Source organism: Micropterus dolomieu, linkage group LG20 (assembly GCF_021292245.1).
Source record: "Micropterus dolomieu isolate WLL.071019.BEF.003 ecotype Adirondacks linkage group LG20, ASM2129224v1, whole genome shotgun sequence".
In the NCBI taxonomy this organism is placed as follows: Eukaryota; Metazoa; Chordata; class Actinopteri; order Centrarchiformes; family Centrarchidae; genus Micropterus; species Micropterus dolomieu.
In genome coordinates, this window is record NC_060169.1 from 5,202,928 (window position 1) to 5,215,262 (window position 12,335).

Here is a 12,335-nt window from a genome sequence, read left to right on the forward strand (position 1 = left end):
ATGATGTTGTATGTAACCAGTAGTAACTGCTAGGGTGTGTAACTAATAGTAATATGGATGTGGACGTAGGGGATGTAACAAAAAGTAATGCAGTAGTGGGTTAACTGATAGTATTATGGTAACTGAAGTAACTAATGGTAATATGGTACTGAGTGTAACTACAGTAATAATAATGTGGTAGTAACTGCAATTTATTATGGTAGTGAAACTAATAGTAATAAAGTAGTTGGTTTAACTGATAAAAAATATGGTAGTGGACATAACTAATGGTAATATGCCAGGGAATATTACTGACTAACTGACTAACAACAGTAGGATGGTAGTGAATGTAAATAAAAGTAATGTGGTGAATGTGACAAATAATAATATGGCACAAGATGTTACTAATAGTAACACAGCTGTGGATGCAAATAGTAGTAATGTGGCAAGTGTAACTAATAGTAATGTACAATAATAATACATCAACTATAGTAAGTCTAGTGGAAGTTATATAAATGTAGTAGTAGTAATAGTAGTGGTAACTAATAGAGGTATGGTTTTAGATGGGTAGCACTACATCAGTAGTAACAGTTTAATCATCAGTTACTTGTGGTTTAGTGGATTTAGATTCATAGGTTTAGTTGGACACGAGTGGATATATCTGCAGTGAGTAGACGTTAAGATATCTCAGTAGAGGCAGATGTAAATGAGCTTTTACTTCAGCTTCTCACCTCACAGCCGGATACTTCCTAACAGGAGAACCACAGAGGGAGCTGTAGGTCAAGCTATATTTAGTCAGTGCATATTAAGTGTAATCATGTCATTAATCTTTAGTGAGCACGACCCTCCCGGTTACAGCCCACACCCTGCTTCGTTTACAAAGGACATGGTTCATATGTATTTTAGTTTCGAAACCACTTGGAGTATCACTGCTCTATATCTGTACTCACTTGGCTGTAAGAATATATTTGAGCTGTTGTATTTTCAAAATGGGTTTGCTGTAAGTACATTGTGGCAGATTTGTCTCAGTGTGTGATAGATCTTCTCTCACTTGTACTAATGTCATGCTAAAAATGCTAAAATCCATGCTTTTAAATGTCAATTAATCGCACTGTCTAGAACATCACCTTTATTGTCTACCTCTAGATGTAAAATGAGAGAGCAATGACTGTGCCAAATTGATATCTTTTATGTTGTACCTGTGTTTGCTCATCCGAAAACCACTGTTGGTAAACTTTGATCGCCCATTCTGCTATGGCTCTGCTTGATGACTTGTTTTATGTGGTTTTCTTTGTGATTACGTGGGCCAGCCATCAGGCTCGGTGTGTATATAATGGGTCACATGGGCTCTAAACAAAGCCTGTCTGCCTATCAAATCCTCTCGCAGTCCAGTGACAGCTCAGCAGTCTGCTCATGTTGCCAAGGCTGCTGTCATAGCAACTTAGTCAGTATAGATGGTTTGCTTCTCTGTTGCTCTGCTGACAAAAGTCTGCTTGGTTTGAAACCTGTTTTGACTATGTCACCATGTGGCCAATATTCATTTTGTGCTTTGCACATATGAACAGTCAGTCACCAGATATATGGGTGACTTTCTTACCACTTTCCAATGCTGGTATGAATAACTATACTTTTTATGTCCACCAGAGAGGTTACGGTTTTGGGACCATTTGTTTGTCTTAAAGTTTAATATCTCAAAAACTAGTTTGCAAAACGTTTTGCAAAAATCTTCCTTGTACATAACCCTAATATTCCTAAGCAAGATTCATACATTCATACAAATTAAAGCTATTGTCAGTGAATCAGCATAATTGTCTGTTATGCTGACAATGCATTTTAATTTAGTATATGTAATATCCATTTGGACTAGCATTTTAAATTTTATATATATATATATATATATATAAAATACATTTTGAGGATAGTATCAATCCAATGAACATAAACACATTTAGTGTTAATAATTCCCATTATAGCAGCCTATTTTTCACTGGTCCAACAGTATCAAATCAATATATATTGAAGGATATCTGATCTGTATTCCCAACATTTTCATCCTTGTCAGTGTTGATGTTCAGCACCTCTTTTCTGAAAATTGGAATGGTTTAGTCGATTTTGTGCTGCCAGCTTTCCTTTGTAGATAGATTTATAGGTTTCCCTTCCAATTGTTGCCATTACGCTCTCAGGAGAGGCGTGCAAAAGACAGACCATCATGCTTCCTCACATTATACAAATATGCAAATTCAAATGGAAATGTGCAGGGTGCAGTGTCTTACAGCTGTGTCTGTGTCTCTCTGTCTAGATTGAGAACATCGATGCCTGCCTCAGTTTCCTGGCAGCTAAAGGAGTCAACATCCAGGGTCTGTCTTCAGAGGGTAAGCTGGACTCCTGTACTTCTGCAAAGAGGTAGACCTAAGGCCAAGCCAGGCCAGACTTAACTGCTAAACACGTGTCCTTGCTATGGAAAAAGATCAAGAATGGCAACTTGATACTTTGAGGCATTTTTATTGGCATGCTCTTTTGCCAGGACACACTACATTAATGCCAGACAGTACACATTAAAACATGTAGGCTTGATAGGGCTTATTATACCCTATATAGAACGAATTTACCATAGTGCAGTGTTTAAATGTAGCCTACTTCAAAACAAGATTGATGTTGGCTTACATCATATTATTCACACAGGGAACCTAGGAACAATAATACTGGCACTAATACTACTAGTGTTATTTTACTTATTTGCTTTGTGCAGAACAGTGACAGCAATAAAGCTTACCCTATTCTGTAAAGAGTACACGTAACAAGTATTTGTGACTTTCCTCTTGCAGTCCAAGAACATGCAAGTCAGATAGACTGGAGAGATACAGCCAACAGTATACAGCAAATTAGATTGTATTGGTTGTGTTTTCAGGCTGCTGTTGAATACAACTTTGCAAGAAAATACTTTTATACTCTCTGCAACTTAAAGTCTACTCACTTAATTGCGTCAATGCCAGATAAAGAAGCCAACAAGTCAGGTTACAGCTTGTATGTTCTTAACGATAAGTACACAGGGCCCCTAAAACCTAATATAAGTCTGTGGAATTAAAAGGAAGTTACTTTGTTACCATTAAATTCGTACCGTTTTCTTTTAGGTCACAAACTCGTCAGTTTTTTGTCACTCACATTCAAATTTGTTTGGAATCCGCTGCTGGCTTAACTTCCATAAGTATAAATGATACTTACTGCCTGTGATACTTAATACGAGTAAGCAGAATGAGGAATGAGTCACAGTATAACAACAATATATCAATAGACAATGACCGCCAATAACAACAGTAGTCATAATGCTATTCTGTAGCATCTGTTAGCTTTAGTTTCTTAGCACAGAACAGCCCTGCAGCTGTCATTTTGAATGGTTACAGTGGTAGAATTTCTCTACAACTTTCACCCTCACTTTTGCTTTCATCTATACATCTTTTTCCTTCCTCCCCTCATCTGCCTTTTCCTTTTAAATCCCACGTTGTCCTTCTTCCTGACCCACAGAGATTCGGAATGGTAATCTGAAAGCCATCCTCGGCCTCTTCTTCAGCTTGTCCCGCTACAAACAACAGCAGCAGCAGGCCCAGAAGCAGATCTCCCAGCCCTCTCTCCCACCCGCCGCCCAGTCCCAAAGCACACACCCTCCCCTGAGCCAGCAGAGCAGCGCCCCGGCCAAGCTCAGCCACTCTCCGCATGGGACTCCTGCCCTTACAGCCCAGAAAGCAGCACAGGCCGAGATGCAGTCCAGGTGAGGCTCACTGGCCCGTTTACGCAATGGAAATGTTAGGAACATAACCTTGAAACTGGGTGAATGGGTTTGTCTTTGTTTTCTTCACTTTCTTGCGTTTTCTGCTATTCTAATCCATCATTTTGCCATCTCGATCTTCCTGTTCACGCTTTCTGTCATTTATAAATGTAAACCTGACCTCTCTGTCCTCTTCCATATCTCTCTTCTTTTGTCTTCTCTAGGGATGGGTCTCAGAGTAAACTACTCAAGTTTTCCCTTGGTCAGAAAAAGACCTCTAGGTCAGCTTCTCCCGTCTTTCTGTTTTCTTGCTCCTCCCTCTCTTTCCTCCACCACACCTCCTGTCCCATCCCATTCCTGGAAATATGATGGTAGAAATTGCCCCTAATCAAGGATAACGTTTCTTTTGTAATGACTTTCATGTTGTCCATGATTAAGGGCAATCTCTACTACAAGCACTATCTAATATGCATGAGTGGTAGTGTTGAGCAGATAGGAACTAGAGCTCCAGGCTCCATTTTCGGACGGCCCTGCTTGTCTGGCAGTGCGCCTCATTTGGCAAGTCTGCTAAATGGGCTGTGAAAGACCTTTAGATAACCCTTAAGTAACTGTGTGTGTGTGTGTGTGTATGTGTGTGTGTGGGGGGGGGTGGGTGCTTGTTAAGCACATCCCCCATATAATGTGACATTAATAATTAACACAACAAGAATATGTGGCTGGAGTGTGTCTATAATGTTTCGTTCAAATTTAACTTCCGTCTGTGTTCACTGTGATGCTCTCAAGTCTCTTTTTTAGCATGTAGTGTTGTATTATGTGATGACGCACCTTGAAATTGGATTTAGGATGTGGTTTTGCATGCTGCCTATCCCAGATTCTGTTTACAATTGCACCTGCTCCTCTCCAAAGCAATGCAATGGCCCCACCTCATGGTCAGCATGTGTAGATGAATAGATTGATGCCACTGCTCATTTTTCAGACTGTGAATCAACAAAACAACACCATGGTCAAACACAGCCAATATGAAAGAATCAAAATGAAATGAAAACATTATTAATAATACCTAGAAGAAGAAGGTGGTTCAGAGTTGAGGATTTGGTGTGCTGTAAACCCTAGCCCTCTTCTTCATTTTCAGCAAATATGATATTTACCGTGAAAAAAGTTTTTTCATTTAAATTTTTATCTGTATTTGACAGGAAATAAATTGAATATTCCTTCTATACCCAGCCAGTCCAAAAGGCAAAGGCAATATACTGACTAGTCCTGCCATAATTGAAAGCTAAATTATCTTAGTCTACCCTCGACGAAATAATGTGGTACAACATATTGCCTTGCAATGGCCAGATAAATACTGGCCAGTCAAAATGAATGGCATGTCGGAAATGAGAGTTTTTATAATGTATACAGGGGAGCCGAGACAGAGAGAGCTGTAATCTGCTTATCAGCATATGTCTCACAGTCCCGGGATGATGATGATGTCAGCACTGGTGAATTAGCATTTCATTAACAGTCTGTGAGCCACTGCCTGGTTAGATTACAGCTTGGCTCACAGACCTCACCAAAGGCAACAGGATCGACTTACAATAGGGAATCAACGTGTCAAAAATTTTACCAAGGCTTATCCATGGCCAGAATATCCTGACCTAATCCATGTGGTGAAATAAAAGAGCAGGATATGTAATCTGAGGCTGCTGAACTCCTCCTCTGGGACCTGCACTCTGTCAGCCTTTCCAATCCATTCAGAGATATGTCCATGCTGTTGTGAGCTCATCTGTCTCCATGAGATTACTGTAGTTGTGTTTAGGGGCAAGCAGAGTTGCAAGAAAAGCAAACAATAGTTTATTTATTTTTATTTAACCTTTATTTAACCAGGAAGTCCCTTGAGATTGGAATCTCTTTTCCGAGGGAGACCTGGCCAAGACAGGACACCAGTTACAATTTAAGAATTCAGCATAGTCAAAACAAACAAACAAGCATCACACTTAAAGGAAAGGGACTAAGCCAGGTCACATGTGACAGTTACATTTCTCAGTTACATGGCATTTTAACATGGCTTTAAATGCATTTAATGGTGGGACTAGATCATTTAGATGTAGCAAGTTATTCCAAGACCAGGGAGTAAGTAAGTAAGAGAAGTCTTTTTTTCAAGAGTAAAAACTCTTGGAATCTGGTAAGAGAGCCACCTGGTGGAACAGAGATAAAAAACTGCTGGAATTCGGCTTCAGGAGATTACACAAATATGGTGGCAGTATATCCAGCATTGCCTTGTATAGAAACATATGCAAATTAAGTTGTCCACATAGACTTAGTGATGGCCAGCCTGCCAGTTTATAAATTGTACAATGATGAGTACGGAAATCAGTTAAAAAGTGCAGAGCACTATCGTACGCACAATCTAAAAGGTGGAGAGTACTAGAGGCAGCATGCATGTAGACAACATCACCATAGTCCAAAACACTTAGCCTGCACAAGTTTTATTTCTGGCTGTTATGTTAAAACAAGCCCTATTTCTCAAGTAAAAACCCAACCTTAGTTTCAGCTTTTTCACAAGGTTTTCAACATGAACTTTGAAAGAAAGTTTGTCGTCGAGCCAAAAACCTAAAAACTTATGATGAAACATTTTAGTTGTATTATCTGGGGATTGGGACAGTGCCCTCGAAAACGTCATACATTTGGTTTTCTTCAGTGAAGGGGCAACTGAATATACCACTGTGCCATACGCACGAAGGTGCAGTTTAGCAGTTTGCATGTCATTTCTAATATTATTTATAAATATAGAAAATAAAATGGGGGATAAAATCGAACCTTGAGTGACACCCTTGCAAATCTCTAATCTATAGAAACACATTGTGTTTGCTCTGTAAGATTGATTGTTGTTTTTCTTATTTCAATATTACTTAATCTATTTAGCAGTAGCTCATGATCAACAGAGTCATATGCTTTGGACAGATCAACAAATAAGGCAATGTTCCTTTTAATCCAAGGCATTTATAATGTCATTTAATAGCAGCAAAGTTGCTGTAACAGTGCTGTGCCCAGCTCTAAAACCTGACTGTATATCAGTTATAATGTTGTGCTCTGACAAGTTATTTGATTGACAGTTTATTTGAGCTTTAGCAAGAATAGAGAGTATAGAGATTTTGGAAATTGGCCAATAATTGTGAAGATCTGAAGGGTCTCCACCTTTTAGCAAGGGAAGCACATAGGCTGCTTTCCATAATTTGGGGATTAAATTTGTCTGCAGACTACAATTAAAAATGTATGCTATAGGCTTAGCCATAATTTCAGCTGCAACCTTTACTAAGAAGGTTTTAGTTTGTCAGGTCCTATAGCGGAGTTTACAGGAAGGGAATTCCTCATTAGTAGTTGTCCCTGACTGAAATGGATTGTTATAGCAGATGTTACATTTCGGACGACACATTGTGCTATACAGTAACATGAGGAACACACTTGTGCTGCACTAAAATGCTTACTGTAATAAATCTGCAACTCTCCTCCCCTGGTGCTTGCAATCCTAATTAAGAGATACCCTCCTGTTTGTGATTAGAAGCTATAGACTGGATGTGTGCTTGTCCCCGCAGACTGTGTTATAAACCTGCAGCAACCAAATGTTTTCCTTCAGCGTGTGAGGGGAGGGCTTTATATCTAATATTCAAAAGTTCTCTCGTAAACTCTTATCACCTTAAGTCACTTTCATAAACAAACTTAATGTTTGGCCTGTTTATGCCCTCTTCCTTCCTTCCTTCCTTCCTTCCTTTCTCTTCTTTGCTTCTCTCACTCCATCAGACTTCCCGGCCCCTCAGCGAGGGTGTCCACTGCCGGCGGTGACATCCCTCCAAGAGGCTCAGTCAGTGCTGCTGGGAACCGACGCAGCCAGGGCTTCAGTGACAAGACCAAAGCCAACTCGCACCTGAACAAAGGTAGGCCTCATGTACAACCACAAACACACACACGCATATCTGCATTTTAACACAGCATTTACTATTTTAAGATGTCAAGGCCATCTCAGTGCTATGATGTTGGTATTTACATCTGTGTGTGTGTGTGTGTGTGAGAGAGAAAGCCAGAATGATGTTAAAAAGAGAGAGTAACCTCACAGCTCTTAAAAATTTTAATGGTGCCATTTTTAGGACAAATTGAAGGTGAATTGTGAATCCTCTGGGAGCTTTTTGTTGTGGTAGTTGAAAATACAAGTCAGCACTGTTGCTTTGAGACCAAGAGAAAGTATTAAAAACTGTTCCAGAATATAATGCATAGCCCCCAGCGTGCAGTGCTGCACTGAAAAGACTGTGTCCTTTCAAGAGAATACAGCAAAGCATAAATGAGCATAAATCAAGATGTTTTCAGTGAATAAATGGCCTCCTTTAATGTTTAGCAAGGTCAACGTCAATTCAGTTATTCTGAACATTTATATTTCACATCATAAGGAATGAGCTCTTCTTGCCTTGCCTTTAAACCTTTCTATAGCAAACATTCACTTGCTGGATGCTGAATTATATATATAATGTGACTGTAACCTCAATGGATGTTCAGTATATTGTAGGTAAGGAAAAAAACTCAGGTTCTGCCTTTGGACCTGTGTTTAGTTACTGTTTTAAGGACATTGTCACAGTGTGACAGGCTGTAAACCAATTCAAATCATATATATTCAAATATTCAAATCGGACCCAGAATCTGGAAGACATTTAAACTGCTGAGTGTTTTATCAAATTACTTCAAAGTGTAACCGTTACCTCCCGTTCACTGCTTGCGGCATATACAGCAGAATTTCAAGCTTTGTGAACGAATAAAAATGCTCCTGTGGGGTTGTAGTTGCTAAAGTTTTGCTATATATGCAGGGTTGTACCTTTTGGCTTTAAATAACTGAACCAGATCTTTTGTGCTGATGATTCAACCAGGAGAATACTATGCAAAAAATGAACTGGGCTTTAACTTTTGGAATTCTGTACATGTATCGAGCCCCGAGTTATACTGCATGGTCATGACTTGAACCAGCGACCTCGGGTACGTTAGGTGGACGCAATGATGAGGAGGCTAAATACCATGGCCGCTGGGGAATGAGGTTTACTCACTGGCTTCCATTACACATGAAATAACTCCTCCCATTTTGCCACTCTGTTAATGTTAAATGGCTACATTCAACAATGTTAACAAAACATAACATAATTTGAACAGTGCAGGAGCATAAAGTTCATCAATTTACTCCCATTTATTTGAACACAGATGAAATTTTGGGGGGACGAAGTCTCCCTGTTGTAGAATATACATATATATAGTCTATCAACATTTTGAATATACGTCTCACCCAATACATATTATGATCACACATTTATTCCAAAGTGGTCTGACACAGCTTTAGACATTCTACCCACTGTTAGTGTTTTGCAGCATTCAAACCAAGTGTGTCTTATATTTAGTTAGAACAGTGTTAAAATAACTTCTGGGCCAAGGCTTTATATAGACTGTTAGTGTTCACAGTCTAAACTTATTACCCTGCATTAGACAGCGAATTCTGACCACCCATAGAGAGAGAGGGAGGGAGAGAGAGAGAGAGAGAGTTGTCCGTGTTTAAACAGTGACAAATTAACTTGGACTAACACTGTGAGCAGCCCTGTGAGGCACTTATTATGTGAGGCTCCTTGGAGCTGGAAGAGTTTCTAGTGGACAGTTTTGTGTTTCTGAACATTTGTGCATATGTGTGGGTTTATAAACATGTGTGAAGAAAAAACATATTTTGATAAAATGCTTTTTATCATGCCTATTATTAGTGTTAGCATTAGCTGTAGAAGTAGTGGTAGTGTTTTTTTAGTAGTAGCATTGTGGGAAATGTGCTTATTCACTTTCTTGTTGACAGTTAGATGAGAAGATTGGAAGGACCAAACCTCACCTAGAAATCAGATCAACTTAGTTAAAAAACAGTTCACATTAACAAAGTTAATTTACCTTCCTGCCATGCAGGGGCGGGTGTGTGTGTGTTTATGTTGTTGACATCCTGCTAAGCCCCTCCCCTCCTCCATAACACTGCGCTACACTCCTCCTCCTCCTCCTCTTCCTCCTAATCCTGCAGTCTGGCCATAGTTTGGGACTCTTCCCTCCTCTCCTGTCCATCTCCTGTCTCCACCTCAACGTTGTCCTTTCCTTCTCTCTCTCTGTCCCTCCCGGACGTCTGCATCACCCATGAGGTTTGTCAGCTTGCACTTGTTGGTCACCTCGAGCTAGGACTGTAGGTTATTGTCCCAGATGTATAACTTGAGCTTTGCATTTAACTTTTGAAAGCATGTCAGCAGATTTAGTCAGATTTACTGGGTTGTTGTTGTTGTACCTCCTAGAAATGTATGCATTTTTAATGCTGAAGAAAGAAGACTGTTTCTCTGTGAGGATTTCTAGTCAGTTTCTCTGAACCTTTTTGTGAAGAAGTAATAAGGTAATATTGGTCAACTAATTAGCCAGGTTCTTGCTACTTTGGTGTGAAACAGACATTGATTTAGAATTTCCTTTTGTTTGCAACATGTAATTAAAAATCTCAGTGTCTGTTTGATATTATAATTTAGTTTTTGCCTCAAAAATTCATGTTGGGGGCTTATGTGCTACGCGTTATACAGTGTTACTATATACATGCTTGTTTGAGATGTTGTTGCTGCAGGTTCAGATGGTCAGAGAGGCACCTGCAACTTCTATTGTGAGGCTAGATCTGCTCTGTGTCAATGGCTTTGACACCAGAATGGAGTCACGTTACTGCACGGCTGTACAGTAAAGTAACAGACCTGAATCTTCTCTTCTGATCTGCGTTAACACAATGTGGCAGCATCTGGGTGTCCACCAAGTGACAGAGAGCAGAGACAGAGAGAGCAGGGGGTTTGTGTTTGTGCGTGCTTCTGTTGCCAGTGTATTTTTGTGTGTGTGTGTGAGGCTGGAGCCCTTGCTGAATGAATGCCTTCTGATGAGCTGTAGCGTCACTGTTTGAGTGTATTCATGTGAAGAAACTTTAAAAAGTTTCTGTCTCCACACAAAAGCTAGCTGTCCCTCTCACTTTTTGGAGTACAATGAGAGAGAGAGAGAGAGAGAGAGAGAGAGAGAGAGCGAGCGAGCAGAGGCTTCTGAAATCAGAACATCATGCGTAAGCAGACACCTACGATCTCAAACTTTGTGCCAGTCTGATATAATTTGTGCAGATTTTACTAATTAAATGTCTGTGAAGTTGTCAGTTAATGAAATAAAGCTGACCAATCAGGGGAGTACTTTTCTTTGTGCAGCATATGTGAAAAATCTTCTCTGCACCTTCAGTTTTAAGGAACAAATTTTTTTTAGTGTTGCTCAATGACTTGTATGTAAGTAGGGTACCTAGAGGTCAGCAATGTTGTCACTGACTGACTGAGAAGGTTTAGCTTAATGTCTTGTGACCAGTATAACTGTGAGAGGGGTTGGAGGGCTTCTAATATCTAAATGGTGTCAGCCGACGCTGCCTCTAATGCATTTACTGCTTGGGTTTTTTTGTGTGCAAGTGGTGTCAGTGCTCTGCAGAGTGTTCTTGCTCTGGTCATCGGTCCTTCAACTGTGAAGAGCATCAAGTGTTTGAAATTGCTGAGCATAACAAACATCCCCCTCTCTCCTAAACTTGATATGCATTCACAAACACAGAGGGATGAGTGTTGACGCATGTGTGTGTGAAATTACATGGTTTTCCTCAGCTGTAGACAGGCACGAACACATAGGCGCGTGTGTGAGTGTGACGATCCATGAAAAGAGCTTTGGGTCCACTTCGGCTGATTTTCCAACATGCGCTGATGTTATCAGGAGGCTCTGAGAGGAGAAGGCAGCTTGACTAACCCTGAGACAGTCAGAGAGGGTGACAGGTTTTTATGGTAGACAGGAAACTCAGTGGTCGTCTGTGGTCCTTTTCCGCTTTGGTATCCTTTACTGTCATTTTCTGCTTTTGATTTTATTCTCTAATGACTGCTATAATTAAGCAGTTGGGTCGTAAACCCTGAAATTCTTTCAACGTGTTTCTTCAAGCAGACAGCACGACCACCACAGTGAAAGAGGGGCAATGTGCAGTGTAATTCCAGGATTTGGCCCAAGGCCACACAGGGCAATTAGGTCAGTGACCCATTCTTAGGGCATGTTAAGACTAATCTGTGTTTATTTTTAAGGAAAAGTGCTTCCTCATTGTATGCTGATAATGAATGGGTTTCTCAAAATGGAGCAAGAAAAATAAGCAAGATTAATCCATGGTGATCCATGGTCCAGCAATTTTTCTATCAGGTTTATCCAGGGGCAACTGTGGCTCAGGAGACAGAGCGAGTGGCCCGTTAATCGGAAGGTCGGCGGTTCAATTCCCTGAAGCCGAAGCCGCACTGAAGCCAGTGGCTGTTCCATCAGTGTATGAATGTGTGTTAGTTAGTTTCTGTATGAGCACTTAGGCTTAGTGTGTGTGAAAGATGTTTTTTTTCACAATTTAAATCTTAAAATGTGAACTTTTTTCAGCTCTAGGAAGAACACTACTGTGTCTAAAAAGAATACACATGCAATACTTTTTTTTTCCAAAATGAAATCTACCCCACCTTGTGGTCACTTCATTAAATGTAAAAATAGCGGT

The 12,335-nt window shown here is 40.1% G+C and overlaps 1 protein-coding gene across 1 annotated transcript in view; it reads left to right on the forward strand.

The window, feature by feature from the left end:
* The window catches only part of nav2a (neuron navigator 2a), a 110,105-nt gene that overhangs the window by 37,949 nt on the left and 59,821 nt on the right, over nucleotides 1-12,335 (forward strand). The window contains exons 4-6 of the mRNA XM_046031909.1: nucleotides 2,279-2,351; nucleotides 3,502-3,745; nucleotides 7,526-7,659. Of these exons, the coding sequence (XP_045887865.1) occupies nucleotides 2,279-2,351; nucleotides 3,502-3,745; nucleotides 7,526-7,659 (451 nt within the window). The remainder of the gene's footprint in view (nucleotides 1-2,278; nucleotides 2,352-3,501; nucleotides 3,746-7,525; nucleotides 7,660-12,335) is intronic.